The 23,614-nt window shown below is 37.9% G+C and overlaps 1 protein-coding gene across 1 annotated transcript in view; it reads right to left on the bottom strand.

Moving 5' to 3' along the window:
- Positions 1-17,064: 17,064 nt before the first annotated feature.
- TC2N (tandem C2 domains, nuclear) overlaps positions 17,065-23,614 on the bottom strand; it is a 28,293-nt gene continuing 21,743 nt past the window's right edge. The window contains exons 8-12 of the mRNA XM_021531953.2: positions 23,205-23,321; positions 22,158-22,349; positions 20,206-20,320; positions 19,532-19,731; positions 17,065-17,281 (exon numbers count right to left, since the gene is read on the bottom strand). Of these exons, the coding sequence (XP_021387628.2) occupies positions 17,171-17,281; positions 19,532-19,731; positions 20,206-20,320; positions 22,158-22,349; positions 23,205-23,321 (735 nt within the window). The 3' untranslated portion in view covers positions 17,065-17,170. The remainder of the gene's footprint in view (positions 17,282-19,531; positions 19,732-20,205; positions 20,321-22,157; positions 22,350-23,204; positions 23,322-23,614) is intronic.

Below are 23,614 nucleotides of genomic sequence, written 5' to 3'. Positions count from 1 at the left end.
TTCTGGATACCTGAAAACAATATGTAAAAGGACTGTGCATGTTGTTGCTACAAAACTAGGACGAAACTATAGTTGTGAAGCTACATTTCCGTTCAAAACTTGATTTTCCAGGTGATGCGTAAAAAGACATAAAAATAAACTCTTTTGTTTAGAGTTGACTAAGATGTTTTCCATTCTACCCAAACCAGAACTATTTTCCATTTGTTTAGTTTGGCCACTGAAGTGAGAAGCTAGTATGTCATTATCCCCACACAACAGCAGGAAAGACATCTGAAGGACAGACAAAGTTTTAATTAGTTGCACTTCAATCTTAAATACTATTTAAGATTGACACTGAAAGGTATTACAGTCACAATATATGTGTCCTGGCCAGATGTTAAGTAAAAAAATACTATTTTTTTCATGTTAACTTTGAATTAGATGCTAAAAGTTTCAGCAGTGACTCAGTGCCTCTTTGAATTAATGACAAACATATAGAGGAAAGATGGTACTGGCTCAGTGTATTTGTAGACAACAGATGTCAACATAGAGTTGGGTAATACAAAATAAAAGAAAAATCTGATTGTTTATTTAGTGTGTGTAATAAGCTGCAGTCTCAGCCATTTGCTTAAGTAGTGACATACTAAAAGACAAAGCCATACCAAAACAACCCAAACCTACATCACTTGAAAGAAGTCATTGTGCCAAACACACTTGAGGAGATACCAGACTGTGTTTAGACAACGGTGTTGAACATTACCATAGGAACAACTGATGTTGAAATCCAAGAGTACAAAAAAGCAAAAGCACAAAAACAACCATATGGATTTGCAAAGTTTCAAAAAACATGATCCAAATTTTAAGCAATTGTTTTTTTATATAAACCCATGGAAATGAAAAAAAAAAAAAAAGGAATTCAAATACAATTATTCACTCCTTATTTGCTTGTGTGGGAAATGTTTAGGAGTTCTGTAATGGATCTGTGACTTACACCTTTTTTGCAAACCAGTGCAATGGCCAAAATGTATGTGTTCCATTTCTCCTGGCAGAGAACTACCAGAACTATGATATTAGTTCTGAAAGGCAATATGCAGATAGCCTGGCTTTTATCAAACATGTAGAACATATGTCCATGAACATGGGCATTAATCTCAGTGGGGCTGTTTCCTAAAACCTTTGATTGAGCTGGGCTGCATAAGACTCTTAAGCCCCTCACTTCTACAAGCAACACCTTTGCACTTTGCACAGGCTAAACAGGTTTGCAACTAAGCAGGAAAGAACTGTGAGAAAGTTTAATGTTGGTCAACTGAAGACACTGTTGCTGCAAGAAATTACTATGACAAGACTGATCCTACTACTTGGACACCTGATTCCCTGGATTTCCTTCCAAACTTGAAGTGTACATGGAATGAAGAAGCAAAATCCATGTTAGAAATGGCCAGACAGAACAAATAGAAGATCCTAGAATAAGGAAAAGAAACCTAAAGTGATTCAAATTTACTGAATTCGCAATGAGCTGTTCATTCATGTGATCTTTATACATAGGCCTCTTAAATGGTAGTTTTTTGAGACTGGTTTTCATTATGCACTGCAAAGTGAAAAGCAGAGAAGCCCTTAATAAACAGGCATCAGTCTATATCCAATTTCCACTTGTCTGTTCAGTTTCAGGCTGATTTTGAAGCTGTAGAATTTGACAGTGAATCTGGATTTTTCCAGGTGCCGTGCCTTCCCAAGTTTATATGTCAGTTTGTCAGAATAAAGCATGATACCAGCTTGGTATGCTATACTCTTGTCAAGAAGTTGAATGAGAAACTGTTCATTCCATTATATATGGATGTCCAAATGTCTCCACTATTAGCTGGTAAATCTTTGATTTGGGGACATAGAAGAAAAAGCCTTTCAGTGCTCTTATGGTCACATGCCAAAAAATGTGCAAGAATGACAGTTACATGGGAAATTGCTTCTTTCCCAAGATGCTGGAACACTCCCAAATGTAATTTCTTTGGCATATACCTTCAGTATCAGCATTTGTATTTGACCTCATTCACCTGAGGGTGTCACAAAATGTATCTTAGTGTTATTATATTCATCATTTATTTATTATATATTGTATCATATGTTATATTATAGTTATATTTAATCTCTTTATTATGCTATATTTATTATGTTTTGTATATATTTAATTTATTTTATTATCCTAGTGTAATTATATTTAATAAAGTGATAAGATTGATAAAAAGCTTGGTTAAGGTTTGGCTCTTAATTTGCCAAATGATCCAGGACTTGCTATCCTCAGGCATAGGTTTGCATCGCCAGAGGTGGGCTGATGATTTCTGCTAGACTTAGAATCCTGTACTACCTGGAGAAGGGATGCCTGGTTTTCTAGTCCCATCATCTCCTGTCTTGCCTCTGTTTCATTTTCAGAATCTGTCTTTGCCAGCTGTTCTGTGTGAGCAGAAGCTGGAAATTTCTGGCTCCAGGCACTACTAGTGGCCCCTTTGTATGTTTTTCTGATGAGTGCAAGTTTGCCTTTTAAACAGGATGATTGACTTAGTCATAAACCTCCCACGTCAGCGTGTTGATAGAACTTTAATCCTTTTCCATGTGTACAGGTCATGGCAGTACATCACCAGGCATACTCCAAGCCCTACGATGTGCTCAGTCTTCATACTACTCTATATATGACTTACCTGAGCACTTTCCTGGGAGCACTTCTTTGCAGACTCATGTCAATAAGAAAAAGAACTGAGCATAGACCTGCACTAGCCTTGTTATGCTGAAGATATGTGTTGTTTGTCTCTTTTGGGAGCTGTGTAGATACATCCATAATTACCACAGAGAAATAGTCTCACTGCAGTGACCTATTTCAGGCAAAAAGCACTGATGGTTCAAGTGGAAACTGTATGTATTCTGGTGATGTCACAAAAAGAAGAAAGTCACAAGGAACCTCAGAAACCTTAAGCATTTCTGTCACCTCTGTGCCTCATCTGACCTCCAAGCAAAATGTTTCATACAGGCAGGCCCAAGTCTTCATCTGGGCTGAAGGTTTTCAGGAACCTTGCAGTACCCAGTGTAGGGCCTGGTGATTCCACTGCATTTGCACTGTGAAATGTAAATTCCACTATTCAGAACTTTTGATGTGCCACATTACAAGAGCAGCAAACCCAGGGCCATTGAGGTAGAGTTAAGATTCCATTTGTCTCTTAAGTGAAAGGATGTTGAGGTTAGCATCTCTGTTAAGTATCCAAAAACCAGCATGTACATGTAAAATAAATGAAAAACTAAAATTGTTGGAGAGATGGGAAAGAACCATAATCTCTTTTCCTATATACAGTACTTAATGCCTAAATATGTAGCAAAAGTTAATATTTTAGAAAGCAATTAAGCATTGACTAAGCATGGGAAATCTTTCTCAAACATGTCATGTTACAAATTACAGCATTTATCAACCTACTGATGATACCGTTTATTGTAAGTCTTCTCTTTCAAAGTGAAACCATATGTTGAATGGAAAAGAGTGGAAGCCTAAGGTAAGATAAGACTGTTTACTAAACTGTGCTGAGGGGTGAACTTTCTTTACAATATAGTTTAGGATTATATAAATTCTAATTGGTATAGTCAAACAAATGTGCAGACACCAGGTATAATATGATTAAGTTAGCTGTCAGATGACACTTCTAGAAGATAGTGGGACCAGTACTATGTGGTGCCAAACTCCCACAATATCAAAACCTTATGTAGTTCCCATGTTCCTGTGTGTGAATAATGCTAGTTTCAAAGAAGTAAGGAGAAAGACAAGTTGATAGTAATTTTTATTCTGTTGCTCTTGGAAATTTTATGTTGCAGGAGATGGTGTAGAATCTTGGAATACAAGAGGAAGCCACATTTCCCAAGCCTATTCCCCAAGAGTTCCAAAAGCTAGACTCTAGAAAATGTCACCCTGCTGGTTCCTTGGAGCTGTACCCGAGGTTTCAGGTTTGGCTTGTGAGTATGTCTGTCAATCTCCTGTCATGTCGATGGCCTGCACTGCTTCCTTGGAGTTGCAGTCTCCTTACAGAGAGCAACTCCTAACAGAGGACAATAAATTATTTGAGCTACAGCTCCCATAGGAAGATATGGGAATATTTCCAAATTGATGCTTTTCTGTTTTTGGCTAAGAGACTATTTCTGAGAATTTAATTAGTTAATTTAAAAGAAAACAAGATTTTCCCCAGAAATCAGTCTTTTTGTTTAAAAATGTGCATTTAATAAAGATCTAATTTTCCGCAAAAGCTGTTTCAACCAATGCTGAGAATTAGTCACTGACAAAACTACTTGAAAATGGATTTCATAATGTAGAGTAAAATCTTGACAATTTTTTCCAGATGACTTTAGAGTAATATTATTACTCCTAAACTAAAAATGATAAACCAAGGAAACTTGTAATTAAGGTTAATGAAAAAGTAGCACATTAAAGATACAAAAAAACACATAATTTGAGCATGAAAAGTACTTCAATTTCTGTTTTCTCATGCTTTAACTTGATAGCTATGAAAAAAAGCTACCATGGTTTGATTTACTCTGCAGCGTTTTAAAGCAGCCAGTGCACTCTGAATAATTAAACAGTCTTCAGAAATAGTTGGTATTGCCAGAGTAGCACAAATGTCTAGCCAAGCTCAGCTCTATTGCTCATGTGTCAGCTGCCTGATACCTTTTGAGCTTCTCTGTTTTTCTGGGGGGCCTTCATCTGCACACAACTATCTTGTGGTCCTTCTGCCAGTTTCTTCTACAGTTCCTTCTGCAGCTTCCTCTGTAGGTACACACAAACCAGATGCATGAACTCACACAGAGAAGCCCACATCATTTTTCTACTACCCCATAGTCATTTGGGCATGGCTTGTTCTTAAGTCTTCTGCTTCTTTCTTATTCCATCTTTGTGGAATATACCTGAGGCAATGAATAGTCTATCAAGAAAATAAATAAAATTAATTATGATTCTGTCATTTTTTATTAACAGACATATTCCCCTTAGGAAAAGAACACCATTAGAAATTATTTTTCAAAAGTAACTCACTTGGTTTCTAAGGGCCTAAGACCTTACCTTGAGACCTAAACTTTTTACAAAAAATTAGCAGCTAAATAATAATATTTTGTTTTGTCTGTTCTATGAGAAAACATCTTATGACGAGAACATGACAATAAGTACTCAATTAAGTCACTTAATTCTGTTCTATTTTTCATGCAGAGCTTTGCATACAAATCTTGGAAACATTTATGGCCATTTTTTTTAAATTTAAATTAATATTCATTCCAAGGAATAAGGTCTAAGTGATTAGAAAATAAAATAGATCATCTGCATTATAATTTTCAACAATTAAACAATCTGGCCATTAGTTTTTTATTCAAATTAATACTCATTCCAAGAAAGAAGGTCTCAGTAATTAGAAAATAAGCCAAATCATCTGCATATTAATTTTCATCTGTAAAAATATCTATTAATGATTTCTGTTGTGATGTTTTTCTTGCTGTAACACAGCCTATGCATTTTAAGAGCAGAGGTTGTATCACAGATGTTATAAGAACACCTAGCAACGCTGCATAACAAATGGGAATGGGAAATTGATAACCACATGAAACAGCTTTAGAAATTAATTTGACACTTACTAAGGCTAAGTATGGTTATCATAGTTGGTCTTTGTCCAAAGCATACATTTATAGTAGTCAGGTACTTGGTATGAGCTAAAAGGTATTTGGTATGAGCTAAAATTTTTTTTATGAATGAGAACAAAACTTTTACTTAAGTTAGAAACTAAAGTCCGAAAGGATTTTATAGCAGAATTCCTGCTGAAATTGATTTAAAAAAATTCTATTCTACTCTGTAACTCTGACAGTATCTGGGGGTAAGCATGAGGCAAGTACTCAAATGATGTCACAGCTAGTGCTTAGCATCATTTTCTCGTAGACCAAATCCTTTCACACCCTTTTTAAACAAAAAGTTGGCATTAGACCACACGATACAACAAAAGGAGTCAAGACTATATGCCATTCACATACTGGCATGTTGCCAACAGGAAGCTCTGTAGAAGAAAAAAGAAATTGTTTCAATGCATAAATGAAGTGTAATAAAATAACATAATCATAAAAATCAATATGAGCCATGGTAGGCCCGGTCCTGTTATACTGAACTTGTTCAGGAATCAGCAAAGCGGCTTGTGCGTCAAACTCTTAGCAAATATGACTGGATACAGAAGGGCTTTGAAATTCAGGATATGCTTATTCAATTTAATCTGGATTATGATACAGACTATACTATAAATGTGGATAGGTTGGGACTGAAATGCAACTAAATTAATTTTAAAAGTCTCTGGTGGTGCTGCTCAGGTTTCCAACTATGCGTTACAGATATGTAAGCAAAAGCAACCTTCCTAAACTTCTCCCTGTGCATGTGTCCTGTTAATACAGCATGTGGGAGTTTTTAAATTGCCTTGTATTTGTTACCAAGTCAAAACATATTCAAGTTCAAAGCAGCCAACAGTTCACCAAGTTAAGGCAAATTCAGCTTAGAACCAAGAACAGACTATATTTTCTTGCTGCCTTTATTCTGTTCCAAATTATTAGCATAGCTGTTCTCTCTGACAAAAAATTCTTGCCATCCCCATACACAGAAACATCAGACTCCAGATTCTAAGTGATAAAGAAACTGATGGTATCATGGGATGACACTTAAAAAGAAAAAACCCACAAATTTAAAGCATTTTTACTGATTCCATGTGGTCCCATTTGTTTCAGGAGAGGTACCTGGAACAAATTCCATGCTGGTCGTATACCACCATGATTTTATTGCTGGCGTCTTCATCTTGTTTCATTTAAAGTCACTGTCAATACTACACTGATGGAAGTGGGCTTGGGCAGTGAAAATCACTAGAAGAGCTTCCAAAATGAGATCAGGAAACAACACTACACTTTTTCAATAGTACTTTATAAACTCATATTTCTGGCTGGTGGCCTGACAAAGAACACTGTGTGTACTTGAACACACCCATTGCAATGAAAGGTGACCAAGGAAGGTGTGATGAGGCCCCTGACTGAGGAAGTCAGTGAACCTTTGTTTTAGCTTTTTGTTCATGCCTGATGTAATGGAAAGGTTTTACAGAGCAATGTTTGTGGGACAGAACAGACAGTAGGGAATTAGTGTATTAAACAAAAGAGGAAAAGCTGTGTTTGCTGAAAGTTGTGCTTTATGGTAATACAACCATTATTATTACCATGTGGACCATTACTCTATCAGAAATAAATATCTACCCAATGGGTGAATTGCATAAAGTTATTTCCTCATCAGCGGTGACATGAGTTCATCACACTCCCTTTGTAAAAGTTACTTTTGGTCAGTCTTATTTTTGAATACTGCCGAACTGCCGTGAAAGGTTTAAATAGCCAGTAAAAAAGAGATATAATTTTGATGTCACTTAAACTTCCCATATATAATTTTTGAACCACTGGTAAGAACTGTTTTTTAAAGATTTTTCTGCAGGACAGCAGACTAAAGAAGTAAAGAAAATCACCTCCTCATTCATGTTTAGTAATAATCAAGCTTTTAAGACACTCAGGTTGTAAATGAGAACCTTTTTTCTTCAGTATTTTATAGAAATGCAAAATACTGCTAGGCTTTTTAAAATATCAAAGCAGATATTTTCTAGCTGAAACTTCCTTGTAATCTGTGATGACATAAGTATTCAGTTCATCCCTAGTGACACGGAGAACAGTCAATCTTTGTCTTCCTTTTCCACAAACGTGCATAATTAGAATATTAGAATTTTATCTCAATGCTTTCTCTTTTCCATCAACCACCCAGTACCTTACTCCTTACAGGTCAGATTTTCTTGTTCTTGATATAGTAATTTCCATTAAACTCACTCTGTTTTGTCCTGTATCTGTATTGAAACATGATGACTACAGCTCAATACTATTCTGCAGCTGGGGCTTTCCCAGTGGAAAGTGAAACAATGCATAACTGTGTCATCTGTGCAAAACTCTTAACTATGGTCTCAGGATGGTACTTACTTTTTTTTTTTTAATTTTTAATTTTTAATTTTTAATTTTTAATTTTTTATTTTTTATTTTTTTTATTTTTTATTTTTTATTTTTTTAATTTTTTATTAGTATATTACCAGTTCAAGAATCTTCATTCTGAAGCACAAAATACCAGTTTCACCCTCTGAAAATGTGTGCTGTGCCCATTTGTGCTTTCAGTATCAACCTCTAGAAATTACTGTGTGCTATAGTTTTGTCCTTACCCACCTCCTTCCTGTAAATTACAGTAGTAGGCTAATTTATTACAGCTGTCAGGAGATGTTTCAATATTTTAATGTATGTAATTTGGGAGGCCTGCAATCAGCTTGAATAAACACAAATTAAGCCATTAACCTCAGCACACCAGAATATTATCCCTGACATCATTGCACACTCAAAATTCATGGCCTACAAGAATCAGTGCGATCATATCATACCCCAATGGCTGTGTGGTACAGAAACATGCCGTTCTTTCTGTCTGATAGTGTATGAATCTGAATCTGTAGCATCTCCATACAAATGCAATACTGTACTCTCACTGCACTTCAGATTGTTTTGCACCTTCTGCCTACACTTACCAAAAAGGCCTCCTGTCAAAGTGCTAAACAGCCTTGTACTGTGGAAATACTCAGCATAGGCTTGTGAGGACTTAATGTCTGGGAGTAAATGACTGCCTGTTTGATAGCTGTAGAGAAAGATGCCAACTTCACTGGGGGAGATCATAGAAATTCTCTCTCCTTAAGCAAAATGTGCTCTTTGGTAGTGTAGCATTTGAAGAAAGTTGGAGATTTTTTTTTTTGGCTGGTTTTCTTCTGTTCACAGCAACAAACTCACTCAACAGCAGGACCACCTCCTGTGAGGCTGCTGCCTAAACCATTTGCCCCCCAGTCTATGGGTGTGTGCATATGGGGGTGTATGGGTGTGGGTGAGTGTGGGTGTGGGTGTGTATGATGCCAAGTGACAGGTCCCAGAACTCCAGAATATCAGGATTTTTTTCTTTGTCATCTCTGGCTTTAACTGACACCAAGGCAGGTGGATGCTAGTTTCCAACATAAACACAGTCCCATTAGTTTCTTAGCTTTCACTCTGTGACCCTGTCTAACAGCAGTCGGTAACTTGTTTGCTTTCATGAGAACCGTGTGCTTTACCTGTCACAACATGGTCCCCTGACCCTTCCACCATGAATTCCTTTGGTGTAGCAGTCACTGCTTCTTCTCTGCCTGGGTTACTGGCATGAGCAGTCTCCTGAGTGGCTGTCCAGTCTACTGCAGGTTTTGCATCTTTATCAAAATGCTGAACATTTTCTTAGGTTGTGCCATTTGCTGCAGCATAGAGAAGCAGTGTGGGTTTTTCTCCTATAACCTCTTCATTAGTGTTACCTGCCTTTGTTCTGCCTTTGTTCTTTAACCTTCTTCACCTATGTAATCATAGCCATAGTAAACCTATAGGAACTTCTGTGAGCTGGATGCCACTGCTTTGCACAGTCCAGTGGTATTATCACAATTTTATTTCATGGTTCCAGTGTCACAGGCTCTTATCTTCGTTTCCAGGTTGTTCTGGTCTCTTCTTGGGCCCTCAATGAACTTCTAAAAATTCAGATTATAACATACTGAACTCTGTCTTTCTAAAAATGTGAATTTAATAATTTTCCTGCTTTCATGTAATGCAGTCCATGCATTTCTGTAAGACAGTTTCATAAATGGTCTGTTAATCTCACTAACTAGAAAATAGATCTCTTCAGAAGTGAACACATTGTCAGGTATGCTCTCAGGAGACCAGACTCAAATGCCAAGCTTCCCCCTTTCCTATTTCTCTAGGCATGCTTTGAAATTACTGAGATCTTTATGTGTTGCAGATTCAGAACATTTCATATTCCTGATAATGAACTATTTTTTAATGTCCCCAATTCTCTAATTTTATCCTTAGAACTAAGATTTGCTGCACAGCTCTACTTGGCTATGGCCAGTAAGTCATCAGTTACCTAAAAGACTGAGTACCATGGAACTCAGACCCTAGGGTGAGGATTGCTGGGCTAATGGTGTGTTGGCTCTCCTGTAAAAGACTGAGACACAGAAATGAGAAATCTGTGCACAAGCACTTCACTGGAACATTTCTGGTCTTTCCTATTGATTTGTAACAGCTGCAGACACCTTCTGAGAGGAGATATCCTTGGAGTGAAAGCATTGCATGATTTTGCAGACTGTTGAACAGCTCAAACACTACTTCCAGGGATAATCAGCTAGTGTCTTATTTGTACTTGTTGGAATTATAAGTTAGTAGTTAGTTCTGCATCCCTCATGACCTACCCTTCCTGTAGATGCTTTGCCATTCTTGCTTCCAACAACCTACATAATTTTTATTTCACATACTGCATACTGATAAACAGGTAATATTATGTAAAATGAAACCAAAATTCAGATTTTAGGTCAAATACATTAAAATAAGTTATTGAATGAGAGATGTTCAGTCTCACTCAGAGGTAATATGGCCAATTTATTTGCATTGCTCAAAGTCAGAAATGCAGGAGTTCAAATTAAAAAAAGCAAATATCTGAAAAAATAATTGCTGGTTTAACTAATTTATTTAGTAACATAGGTATGAATATATAATACTATATTTTAATGAATCAGCAAAATATTTGATGTTACTATATTCTAATTAATAAGCACTGCATTTTATGTAATTATTGTTGTAGGTCTCTTCTGTAAGGCCAGAAAGAATAGTCTTTGTTGTGTCACATGAAGAAACAGATTCACACAGACACAGTGTCAAAGAATTAGTTTGTTGTTTTTGTAGGGTTTTTTTTTTTGTTCAGTATCTTAATATTTTCTGTTAAAGTGGCTTCCCACTTGCAGCTCAGAAAACTAGTGCAGAGAAATATTCAAGCAGCTTATATGAGTTGTCCACCTTCTTCTTCCCTGCCATATCAAGAAATTCTGTTTAGTAAGATGGATACAAATGGACACGACTTGTTGATCATGAGGCTGTATTTCTAATCAGGAAGCACAAAAACTAAGAACGTAAATCATGGCTCTCTAGAGCAACAGAGTAGAGTAACTCTGCATCAGTCCAGATTACAGGTGAGGATTCTTTTTTCCCATTTTCATGTGAGCTGCTGAAAATGTATTTCGAGCCCTGTACACTTCTGAGATTTTGATACACCCTGCTGAAGCTTTCCAAGAGATGAACAGAACAGTCACAATCTTACTTTTTCAGCAGAAGATTGTAGTTTCTTTGGCTTGCATGTCCAGATCTCAGATAAGATGAGCTGGCTTGGATCTACCAATGCACAGTCCAGTTTACATTGCACCACCTGAGCATCTATACGTGAATACTGGATTAATGGCTTTTACTGCCAAAATTCCTACTGAAGTGTTGATACAGCTGGCATGGCTCATATGCTTGTACTGGTGCTTTGATCTGTTCATACAGAGCGACATGTTTCAAGAAAATGTCCATGCTTTAAGAAATGTATCTTTAGAGAGAATGATTAAGCTGCCTTGAGAACTAGTATTGCTGGAATCATGATCAGCACTGATCTGAAAAGCTTCTCTGGCCTGCAGCAGAACAGAGGAAATCACAGCTAAGCCTCAGGGTCCTGAAGCAGCAGAGCTTGCTTTCACTCATTTCTCTTCCAAGGTCCAAAATAATTTTTGAGCCCATTATTTATTGCAGCCAAATTTAACTGATGGCAGGGATGTCACAGATAGTCCTGTCTTCAAAGGATTTAAGAAAACCCAAGAACATTCAGGTAGAAAAGGGAGAGCCAGTTCCCAGTTTCCCAGGTGAAAGAATAACTGCCATAGGCTCACCTCGTATTAGAAGTAACAGAATCTGTCAGAGACAGAAACTCTGTAATTATGTGATGTGCAGCAAAAAGATGGCAGAAGTCTACCCCTTTCTGCACACCAAAGGCAATCAGCCATGAGGGATGGATTCATAGGAAATCAGGCATAATTAGGTCTAGAGCTCAAAGGTCAATGAACACAGCAGAATGAAGCGTTACATAAATAGAGGATGAATTCAGTCTCATGCCAGGAAATATTGGTAGAACCTAAGCAAATACCTAAATGCGTAAGCATCTATCTTTAGCTATGTCAAATAAAAGCTTTGTCAATAGTTACAGGCACGTTACATTGCTTTGAAAAGCAATGTTTTTCAAAACAAAAGCACTGCTTTTATTTTACCTCTTTCACTACCTCACTTTCAACAATTCCCAACCCAACTTGCCCTTACTGCGGGAAAAGAGACAGCTAAGCATATATAGTTCCACCTCTGTGTTGAAAGGACTAATGATACCAATGCAAAGAAAAGCCAGCCCTGTTTTGGGGCGTATGTGCCCTTTTCTTCTGCTGTGTTTTACAAAGCAAGAATCCACTCCTCTCCTACAAGTGACAAAGCTTGGCTATATTAAAACGAAGAAGTATATTCCTATGACTGTTTTTTTCAAAGACCTCCAAGACCTTTTAGTCAATTCTTTGCTTCACAGAAATATATGAACCATATCATTCCCCCTATGGAAAATGTCTCTATTTAGCCACTCCATAGCTCCAGAAAATTTTGCAAGGATAAAGACAAGGATAAAAAATACAATATGTATCTGACAAGGGATCCCTAATGAGGGTTTCCCAGATCATGCATGAAAGGGGTGCAGCCCTCCCTCCACCTGGAATGCAGCTTTTTATGACTTTTCCTTGAGCCCTCCTCTGTCTCAAAGCACTGCAGTGGCAGTCAAACAACACTACTGTCCTCAAAGGTCAGAAGCACAAACAGTTTGCTCCTTCTCATCACACAAAATGATTTCCTAAGGTAATTTTTCGAGGAGGAAAACGGCAAATGAAGATACCCAGGTGCACATGAAAAATTACAACTAATTTGTCCCATTGTTTTATTCAATGGAGGCAGAGAACACAGAAATTTGGGGAGCACCAAAAGAACCATAACATTGAAGCTGTGAACAAAGGTAGCTCAGACATGAAAAGCATCAGACAGAAGCCAAGCCCTAGGATGAAAGTCTTCTGCTTATAGCTAGTTCTTTAAACAGCAAATTACACATGTATAATGCTGGTCCCAGTACTAGGTAAAGAAGGGGGAAACATTACTAGAAATGCAGAAAGTTAATTGAAAAAAGGAGACTTGTTTACAGACTTGTTTATGCTGAGGGAGAAGAGCAGCCTACAGTCAAATCAAAGGAAGTAAAAAATTGCACACTCAAATATGGGGGAAGAATAAGCACAGAGGATTTATTTTAAAGACTCTGAAATCTATGGGAAGAATTGCATTACATTAAGATATGCAGATCCACTTTCATGAAATTAATTTTCTACAGAAACATCAATGTGGAGAGATTTTCATTTATTTTAAAAACAGATTAAAAAAAAAAAAAAAGCTGTGTGTAACCTTTTTTTAGATAAATCATACCATCACTAAACCAGCTTTGAAGACTGGTTGCTTCTGCTGAGCACAGTGGGAGTTCTGCCATGGCCTGCAAGCCAATGGCCTGTTCCTCACTGCAGGCTGGAGAAAAGAATGTACATGAGCTGGAGCAGTGTTTGTGAAACATGGTGCTGATTTTAGTGATGGCTTTTTCCATGCACCAAGCATGAGATCATGTACAGGGCTGTATTTACATGGTGATGTAATTTTGCAGCAGAAGCTGGAAAAACAGAGCGGGTATATTCTACAACTATGCAGCCATGTCATATATATGTTGGCAAGATGAAATTAAGATGTGGGACAGCCCTGCCCCAAACTTCTAGACAAGCTTATGTTTTGGCTTCAAAATCAACTCATAACTCTAAAGGGAACTTTCATCAGGCAAACAATTTTGGAGTCAAGCAGCATATGTACTTAATTGAATGCTTACAAAATCACCTTTTGTTTTATACAGATGTTCTGCCAACAAAAGGAAAAACCAGAGATGCCTAATGGAGATGCCTAACAACATGGCTCTATTTATGTTTTGATCACATAAGATCAGATGCTCAAACACAATTCTTTTCCAAGTAATGTTGTATGATAATGTGGTTTACAAACTGTTACATCCACTGATCTTCTGTGGCAAAATCTCACATTTTTTTTTCCTTAAAAAGAATGCCATGATGTGTCACTGAGACATAAAAACTTGAAAAATAAATTGTTTGACCTTGTTTACATACAGAATGCTATTAGTTATAAATAAATAAAACAGGATTGTTTGATTAACCAGTGAAATGATACATATACCTTTTGGAAAATCTGATCAAGTTTAGTCTATAGTTGGTTTCTAACTGTGCAGGCACAGATCTCTGTATGAATAATATTTAATATAAGATCATAATTGTTCTTCCAGTTCATCCACATCCATTTGGGAGCTGATCAAAATAAAACTGGTTCATCTCTGAACCTCTGCTGCTTTAATAAGGATTGCTTTAGGTTAGGAAACTGGGTGAGTCACTGACTAGAAGCAAGAGCAAATCCAATTATAAACCATGTGTGCCTTTTATCTACAAATAAAGTGAATGACAAAATAGCTTTAGCAGTATTTTCAATGACAGTAAACTTGGATGTCACAATCAAAATAGTGTCTGAGGATGCTTTAGAGGGACAACATACAGCTGTGACCAACAGAAGAGTGTCCCAGGACACCTCTTATTTCCTTCTTGCATGTCAACTATTAACTCATTGAACTCTTAGCTGAAGCACAAAAATGCAGAACATTTTGGGAATGAGCACAGGGTGAAGCAGTGCCTCAGAGCAGCTCTTCAGAGTGCTGCAGGACCTGTGTGCATCTTGCACAGAGAAGCCTTATGGATCTCCCCCGTGTGTCAGCAGTCCCCCTACAGACAGCACTGCACAGAACAGGGTTTGTTAGCTGGCACTTTCTCAGAGAAAAAAGTAGGAATTAAGCCTGACTTTGAGAAGCTGCTAAACATTAGTATAAACAATTGGGGAAAATTAATATTTGCTGTTCATAGATTTTATTATAAACATGTAGATTAAATATTAGCATAGCAAAAAAGGGACTAGTTAGGCCTTTAGAAGGGTAAGTGTCCTAAAACTGTCCCAGAAATCCTTTTTATACAGCATCCACTGAGTTGGCAAATTCTGTAGAACCACTGCTCTGGTAATTGAAGTCTATAAAACACTGGGATGTTCCCTGTCCTCTCTTTTAAACAGAGCAGCATTCTGCATCAGGAAACAGTTAGTTTGCACTTTTGTTTATTGCCACAATGAATAAAATGTTCAGCCACAATGAATAAAAAAGATCCATGTATTCAAATAAAGATACTCCAAAAATATCAGTTCAGCCCACTTCATTTTTTTATTTTTCCCAGCAGGCCAGACTCCTCCCAACTGTTTTAACTGGTTGAAAATTATCAGTGTCAGTGAAGATCCTCTGGGCCTCCTGGGAGTTTTGCAAAGAGTAAAAGCTAGAACCAATATTTCTTCTCAAGTAATATGCAAAACCTTTTTTCAGTTCTTTTATAATGGCTGGCTGAAAAGCATAATATGTACAAGTCTGTAAAAATCCTTCTGTTTTCAAAATATTAAATTTCAAAGACAAACTGGATGGTTGAAGTTTTGAAAGTTTCAATTATCAACCGATGAAAAAAAAAATTCTAAGTGTTTCTGTTTCTTCCTGACACTCAAAAAAATTGAAGTAAAGATGCTCTGAGCTGTATGCTTGATGAGGATGTGCTTTCCTGTAACAGCATTTTCTCTGCTCCCCATGTTCTATTGCCTTCCAGCAGCGAGTAATGTCACTGCCACTCTCGATCCTCTCAGATGGTGGAATTAGGTCTAAGTTATGAAGACAGGTAGATTTATTCACCATCTATACCAACACACATATTTGTACAGTCCAGACAGCCAACAGTACATATGTAAGCAGTGCAGTTAATGAAATATGTATGTATTTTTAAATCAGGTAGTTGAAGTAGTGCTAAGAGGTCTGTGCTTTTAGATTTATACATTATTAATTATATACTTGGTATTTTCCCCCCTTAAAAATAACTGTAAATAGACAACTGAAAATATGGGAACTAACAGAAAATATAATCCTAGGGTTTTGTTGGAAAAATACAATTTGCAATAAAAAAATGTTTATTTCTTCTTACTAGAAACAAGTAATAAAAATATACTCCCACACATAATTTTTTAGCATCCTAGACATGTAACAAATACTTCTGCAGTAGCAGCCCATCCTTTTAAAAGTCTGAATCCCTTACAGTGCTGCATTTTAACTGATATCAAAAAGCACATAAAGTCAGTAAATCTTCGCTTACTCCTTTGTACATGTTAGCCTTTGTTTTGGCAATGTAGGCAAATGCTAGACCTTGTTGACTAGATAGGAAGTGGTTTACATATAAGTATTCTATATAAGAAAGCAATCTAAAAATACTGAATCTGATCCTAGGCAGGTTCCTTGCCTCCTTGTACTATTCCATTGATTCCAGCCAGAATTTACCCAAACAGAACAAGTCTGGAGGACCCCTCTTGTAAAGATCACTAAGTCAGAGGAACTTTTATCTTTCCATCTCTCTGTTTTGAGAAAAGGATGGGGGCAAGCTCAAGCTACAGCCTTCTGAACAACCCTTCATCCAAAGTGGAGATTATAAAAGCCTACAGGTACTGCCTTATTGTGTACTTCCCTTTATACCTTCTCCTGCTGCCACAGCTTCCCCATTTGCTCAGGCACACGTTATTCTGATCAAATGGTGCCAACAACCCCAGCTGCTCACAGGTGCCCAGAATCAAGCCACTGACATGACCCATTCCCTGGACGTTGGAGTCTGCAAAAGACAACAATGCAAATGAGCATGTTGTCAGAGGCTAGTGAAACAGAGTTGATTCAAGCTGCTTCTCCCCAAAACTGAATTTCTGTGCTTTTATGAAATCCAAAAGGGGCAAACATACTTTTTTCAAGAAAGATTTTGTGAAATCAAACAAGCACTTTTTCTACTTCCCGAGTCTTCTTTTTAGTAGTATTTAGCCAGTATTTCTCTTGGTGAAACTGAATTTTCCATTTCCACAGAGGCATGATGCAGTGGAGAACTTCTGAAGAACTTGCATAGATAATATATTTATTTTTAATTTATACTACTTAAGATAGCATATGAATTTCTGTAGAAAAATCAGTTCTGAATTTCATCTCCAGTCTTCAAGATGCACCAATGCTGTACCATTTAACAACAACTTTTTCAGGATTTGCAATGGTATCTTTCCACTGCTCTACTGCTTCACTGTTGCTGCTATCAGAACTTAACCAGATCTGCATTAAGGGAAAAAAAAAAAAAAAAAAAAAAGTTTATCAAATAAATACCATGGAAGTGTAGAACAAGAGACAATGTATAGACTGTGACCAAAAGATTACAGCAACAAATACAGTTCTGCTAGTACTAACATTTTGGCTTTCAGCTGGAGTCTGTGTTTAAATTTAGATTCTAAAATAGTTTAGAGAACCCAGTACATAATAACGTTTCAGTACTTAAAAAGATGTTTTAAGCAAAGCATTCCTTGCTGTACTCAAATGCACATGCTGGGGTCAGGGGCTCCCCAGGCCAGCGGCGGCTCCGTGTGTTCGGACGCAGTTGGCTCCAAGCCATGCAGCATCCGGCACGAGCTGTCCAGCACTTTCATGAGCATTTAAAGTTGCACACTCCCACAGCCAGGGCCAAACCTGCATTCCACAGAGGTTACTAACATGCCCATACCACACATAGTCACGTAGTAAGAGTCCGTTTCTTCTCAGTATTCAGTTAGTGGATAGTGGCCATTAAATGAGGAAATGAAGTACAAGTAGGAAATTTTCCCCCTTAACATTATCACCAGCCTCCACTGCCAAAAGAATTCTGCTTATGTAAGTAGGTAGCGTTATTTACAGGACTCTATTTCCTCAAGTCTTCCAAGAATGAGTCCTTTTAAGACTTCTCAGAAACCTTGACCATGAAGTACATTTAGCCTATACTGCTGGGGCATGAGTCCTCAAGAAGTGAGAATAATGTCTTCCAGAATACCATAGACAGCTGATGTTTCATCCACAGAGATTCAATGTACATCTTGCTCATGATTAAAGACATGCCTGTAAAAGCAGCCTAATCTAAGTATTGTCTGCTTAGAACAGCATCCAATTAAACACCATTCTCTGAAGAACAAAGTTAATAGATCCAGCTATATTCATTTTTTTCCAGCTACCCAGCCAATTGCTCAAAGTACATTTTTCCCTGAGCCATATTTTATGTCTTCATGTGTTATGTGGCAATGTCTGCCTTCATGAGCTAAAACAATCTTTTCCAAAAAACCTCTGAGGAGCACAAGTTTTCCTATCTCTATAAATAAGATCCACAATTAAATGTAACTCATCAGATTGAGATTACCTCACATATTGCTAGATGACTGCAAAATTGTACTCAGTTATTTCTGCCCTCCCCCACCCAAGGCAGTACAGCTAAGAACAAGAATTTTTTTCTTTTCCTGTTTCAAATCTAATTCCACCAACAGGAAGATGGGACATGTGTAACATGAGGCTACAAAAAATGGAGGAACTTCACATAACTCTTGCTAGCACATAATGTGCTATATCTTATAGCACATGAGCATCTCCTGTAGCTGCATGTCTTCAGCAGACACAAAAAACATCACCAGATTAGGACAGTATCATTTTTTGTACCTAAGGACAGCATAGTCCTCCATCTGACATGGGACATTACAGCTGGGGTCTCAAAATCAAGTCTACATTATTAATTTATGCATTTATTAAAACTCTGTTACTGCACCTAACTGGGTCAGGAAAAGCACAGAGCATTAAGAACAGCTATGGCTCACTATATCAAGAAGAAAAGAGATAGAAAGGACAGGATGATGGTAAATTAGAACAAGCAGGGGAAGAGGATGGAGAGAGTAATGAGACCAGACTACTAAGTTTTATGGTGGCCAAATAAATATGATCACACAAATGCTTTCAAAGCAATACTACTGAAATCGTGTCTGTTAGCTAAAAAACAAGCTAAAATTATTTTGTGTTTGGACATTTGTACTATCACTTGATCATACATAGACTATTGTACTGAATTCAGCATTGTTTTACCCAGGAAAGGAGTCTCATTGTAGCTGTTGATACTTCCTTTTACATACCTCTGTTGTGAGAGTTTTGGTAGAGTAAGCCAACACCTTGTACAGACCTTAGGTCATAGAGCTCCTGTGGGTGTTGTGTTTTTCTTTAGGAAGCTAAAGGAGATCCTGTATCTCTTTGAAGAAATCTGTCACATAGTAATACTCCACACAAAACTGACTTTAAGATTTCTTTTTGAAAGAAAAATCAAGTGTAAACTCCCATTCTCATGCTAGTGCATGCTTAAGAGCCCAGTACCATTTCTACTTGGATTACATACAGAAGAATATTTAGTAGAATTTACTATTTTGTTATATGTCACCTCATTTAAAGTATTTTAAAATTCATACCAAGAAACCTGTGGAACTGGGTTTTAAGTAAATGGTATCAGGCTGTTTAGCAGAAACCAACCTGTCCTAGGAAGTGTTTTCTTCTCACTGAGCTTTTGCTGTAGAGCTTGATGAGAAAGCTAATTCCTTGTTCTGCTTGGCTAATTGGAAAAACCATCATTTCTCCCCACTTCACTTGGCCATTAGTGGACTTCAGAAGGCGAGTCTTCTTTTTATAGATGATCCCTTCTGTACTAAACATTCCAACTTTCACAAAGAAATCTAGCACAAAAGGGAAGGAAAAAGACATAGCACACAAAGGGTTACTCACAACACACCCAAAAAGGAACCAACAAGATCCATATGTATGCTTCAAATTGCATCTATTTCTCAAAAGTCTGGCCAAAACAACGCTACAATAGCTTTCCTGACCAGTTGCATAAACAGAATATGTTCAGTAATATTGGACTGATTAAAACAGTATCCAAACAGCAAGTGCAAGCTAATGCTCTTGTATGTCAGGATTAATACTGGGATGAAAATCTTCCAAAATACATAAACACACATCTTCAAACCAAACAAAATATAATCAAGTAAGACATCTGGGGAAATGAGCCTTGGCAATGGAAATCTACGAAACAATGTGTTAGTCTGAGGTTTGTAAAGAATGTTATGAATTGCCAACCCATTTGAGCAGCAATTTACCTGTTGCAAGTGCTTTCAGAGAGGAGACATGAAACAGCTGATGTAACTTACTTGAAGACAGTGGCCTGGATGAAACAGGAAGGTTTTGTGCTTCAAGAATCTGTAACTGTATCCTCCTGTTTATTGCTTGAAAACAAGTTCCTATTTGAAGTTCTGCACGGCACACCTACAAGCAGAAGAATGTTGCCATAATATCTGGATTAAGTTGCTTATAAACTCAGGAAACACAGGAATTTTGTCATATGTTGGGCTCCCACATTTCTATCTGGGATTTCCTGGACAGAAATATAAGCATGTGCTGTATACAGAACCTGCAGATGCACAGTAAGTGCATCTTGCACTTGTCATAGCTGCAGTACATGTGCCCCACTGATGAGCTGCTTATGTGTGGTGCACATAGGGCCCTTGTGGGCTGCAGCCAGGAATACTGGCCAAATCATCTAGTCCTCAGTTTTTACCTGGTACAGATTCTACAGTGGCAAGAGCAGACACATACAGGGGAAACCAGACCTGCCATTGCAACTTTATTAAATCTGGGTGTGGAAGTGAGAGCATGTAAGCTCCACTGACAAAAAAAAACCCTTCAGAGTTTCCCTCTCACACTTTTGAATTTTGCAATATGGAGATATAGGCAATGGTTTCCATTGACACAAGGCCCTGTCACTTAATGTCATGAGTGCTTAGGGTGACTGCATACTGTGTAGCTTCCTGTGTTGTGAAAGTACTTGTGTTTTACACGCCCACACACATCCACCACTGCCACACACACAGTGTATGTATCAAGATCTCCAGTCTGATTCCTGGGGTTTTTTTTTAGAATTTGTGCAGTGGCAAAGCTGAACTGAGTCATCCTCTTTGCTCTCCTGTCACACTCTAATGTCCTCAGAACACTGTAAGAGCAGCAGGAAAAGGCCAATGGAGACCCACCTTTCCTGACAGCCTTCACTTAAATGGACTCTGCCTAGTCTTTGTTGCCTTCATGTTTTAATATGCTTCAATGAATCAAAATGCACTAAGCAAGAGAGCAACAAGTTAGATAAAGAAAATCAGGCCCGAGTTCATCAAAGAGACTCAAATTCTCTTTGTAGCTCAGCCACAAAATTTCTGTGTAAACCTGTGAGGAAGTCACTTCGTTGACTCTGAGCTGTGGCTTTCTATTGGCATAGAGGTTAGGGTTTGCTGCCTCACAGGTACTACAGGAATGAATCCCAGAGTGTCTGGAGGGCTTTTGGATACCAGCTTCCTCTGTCACTTTATCTCACTGCTTTTGAAGCAATATGGTTATTCACATTAGCATTAAAAAAATGTCAAGTGCAACGTACACTAGAAATCAAGAATATCATTCATATTACTCAGACACACTTAAATAAAATTTGCTTTTGAATTGCTAATTCAAGTTTAATTTGTTGAAAATACAAATGTCTAGACACAACTATAAAAGAAACAAACAAAGTGAGGGTAGGGGGAAAGGAAATCCCACTGCGAAAACCACCTGCTTCTTATTACGCTAATGGAAATGAACTGTCTGAATTACTACTTCACAGCATGCAATCTGAACATTAAATATATGGCTGTCTCTGCAGTTTCAGGCCACTGAAGATCTTAGCACTTTTCTTCCATAACAAAAGCAGATTCCATTTGCTCTGAGCTCTTGCTGTGAGTCCTAAGGATCTTCTGATGCTTTTTTGGTCGGAAAAGACAATTATCCGGTGTTCTTTGCTGAACATTTCCCCAGAATGTCCCTCCCTCAAGCTGTGAGCCATAGTGTGGAAGAGCTTGCTCTAGCTCTTTTCCTAGAAACATCTGCAGTTTATGACCAGAACAGCTATGTGCAGAGTTCAAAAGTCTGCATTTTTTCCCCATCAAAATGCCTTTCTCCAAGGAAGTAGGGTAAAGGGGAAAAAAAGAACCCCTCTAGTTTTACTACTGAATTATTTCCCATTCATTTCCAGCAACCCCTTCTAGGAGAGATAAGAACATGCTTTCACAGTACTGGCACTTACAGGTGCTTTGGAAGGAGGAGATATATCCAGCCAATGATTCGACTCCTGTGAGCTCAACTCCCGCAGTGCCAGGGAACATTCTCCAATAGTTTTTTTCCTGGGAGTCTGTGTCTGGATTTTAAATACCAGTCTGACAGCCTGCAGGCTTTGCAGTTTAATAGCAAAAACAAAAGTTTCCATAAATTCAATGTCCTAGAAAGAAAAACAGATGAATAACATTATCATTTTAAGAGAATCCCACTGAGCCCAAAACCTAGAAACCAAGGCATCCTGACTCTATAGCCACTGCTCCTGCCTACCACTTTAGGTTACCATGGAAAAGTGTGCTTTTATAGTGCAAAGTCCACACACACTCGCCCCTGCATTGTCACACCCTGGCAGGGCTGAAGTTCTGGATTATTTTTCACTATCATAACAAGTTGTGGCCATTTCTTCTGGAGCTTTACAACAGCATACACACATTGTGAAACAGATTCTCTAACCTTTTGCTACAGTCTTTCCAGCTAATTTTATTTCCTTTCACCTTTGGCTCACATTATGGGAGATTTATGTTGTTTTACTTTCCATCGCTTTAATATTCCTTTACTGCCACTATCAGGAATCGTGTCCCATGTAACCAATTTTTACTATTTTCTGTAGAGACAAAGTGTGAAAATTGTTTCCTGCCAGATGAGAGGCAGTACCTCAGCTACCTTCCCTGGGATGAGTGTGCACCTACAGGTATGCCCAGTCTTCCTCTGGTGCCCCACCACGGAGGTGCCATGGCCTGCAGCTCATGGTTCAGTCCCCTATGAGCATATCTGTCCTGCCAGCTTGTGAGAGAAGCAGGGCAAGAGTACAATGCAAGGCAGGATATAGGGGAGGAAGTGGAATAAGGCTTTTAATAGGTTTTTGAGAAGGTGGGAGAAGTAAAACACGCCTGGGCAGTTACCACAGCAAATATGGCATAGGAGTGGATGTTTGGTCCATTTAAAAAATCTATTTATCTGTCACATTTATTTTTTGTGAGGAAAAATATTTCTCAGTATTTTGCATGCCTCTACTTACATTGCAGCCCTCCTTGGCAGAAGATTTGAAATGCACTGGCTTGGGCAGTGTGAGAATTCCCTTGACACAGATACGAGGATTTTCCCCACAGCTAGAAGGCCAGTTCAAGTCTTTGCACTGCAACATTGAAAAAAAGTCAGTTTAGACAATGAACATCATTAAGTACATCATTTGATGTACTTAAAAGGTTTCTGTCCACTCAAATTTCCCTTGCCTGAAAATTATTCTCAGTTCTGGAAGTATATACAACCACCATAACAGTGTCACATTTACTGACAAAAAAGCCTCAAGAAGCTACCTGTCCTCAAAGTTCTGTTAGGGTTCTGCCTTGAAGGAACTGTTAGATTTAAAGTCATAGAATCACAGAAGTCACTTCAATGGTGCTTCCACAGCTGCTCCCATTTACTGCC

Source organism: Lonchura striata, chromosome 6, assembly GCF_046129695.1.
Source record: "Lonchura striata isolate bLonStr1 chromosome 6, bLonStr1.mat, whole genome shotgun sequence".
Lineage (NCBI taxonomy): Eukaryota > Metazoa > Chordata > Aves > Passeriformes > Estrildidae > Lonchura > Lonchura striata.
The sequence above is the reverse complement of the archived record's forward strand: the minus strand, read 5'-3'. Positions and strand labels throughout refer to the sequence as shown.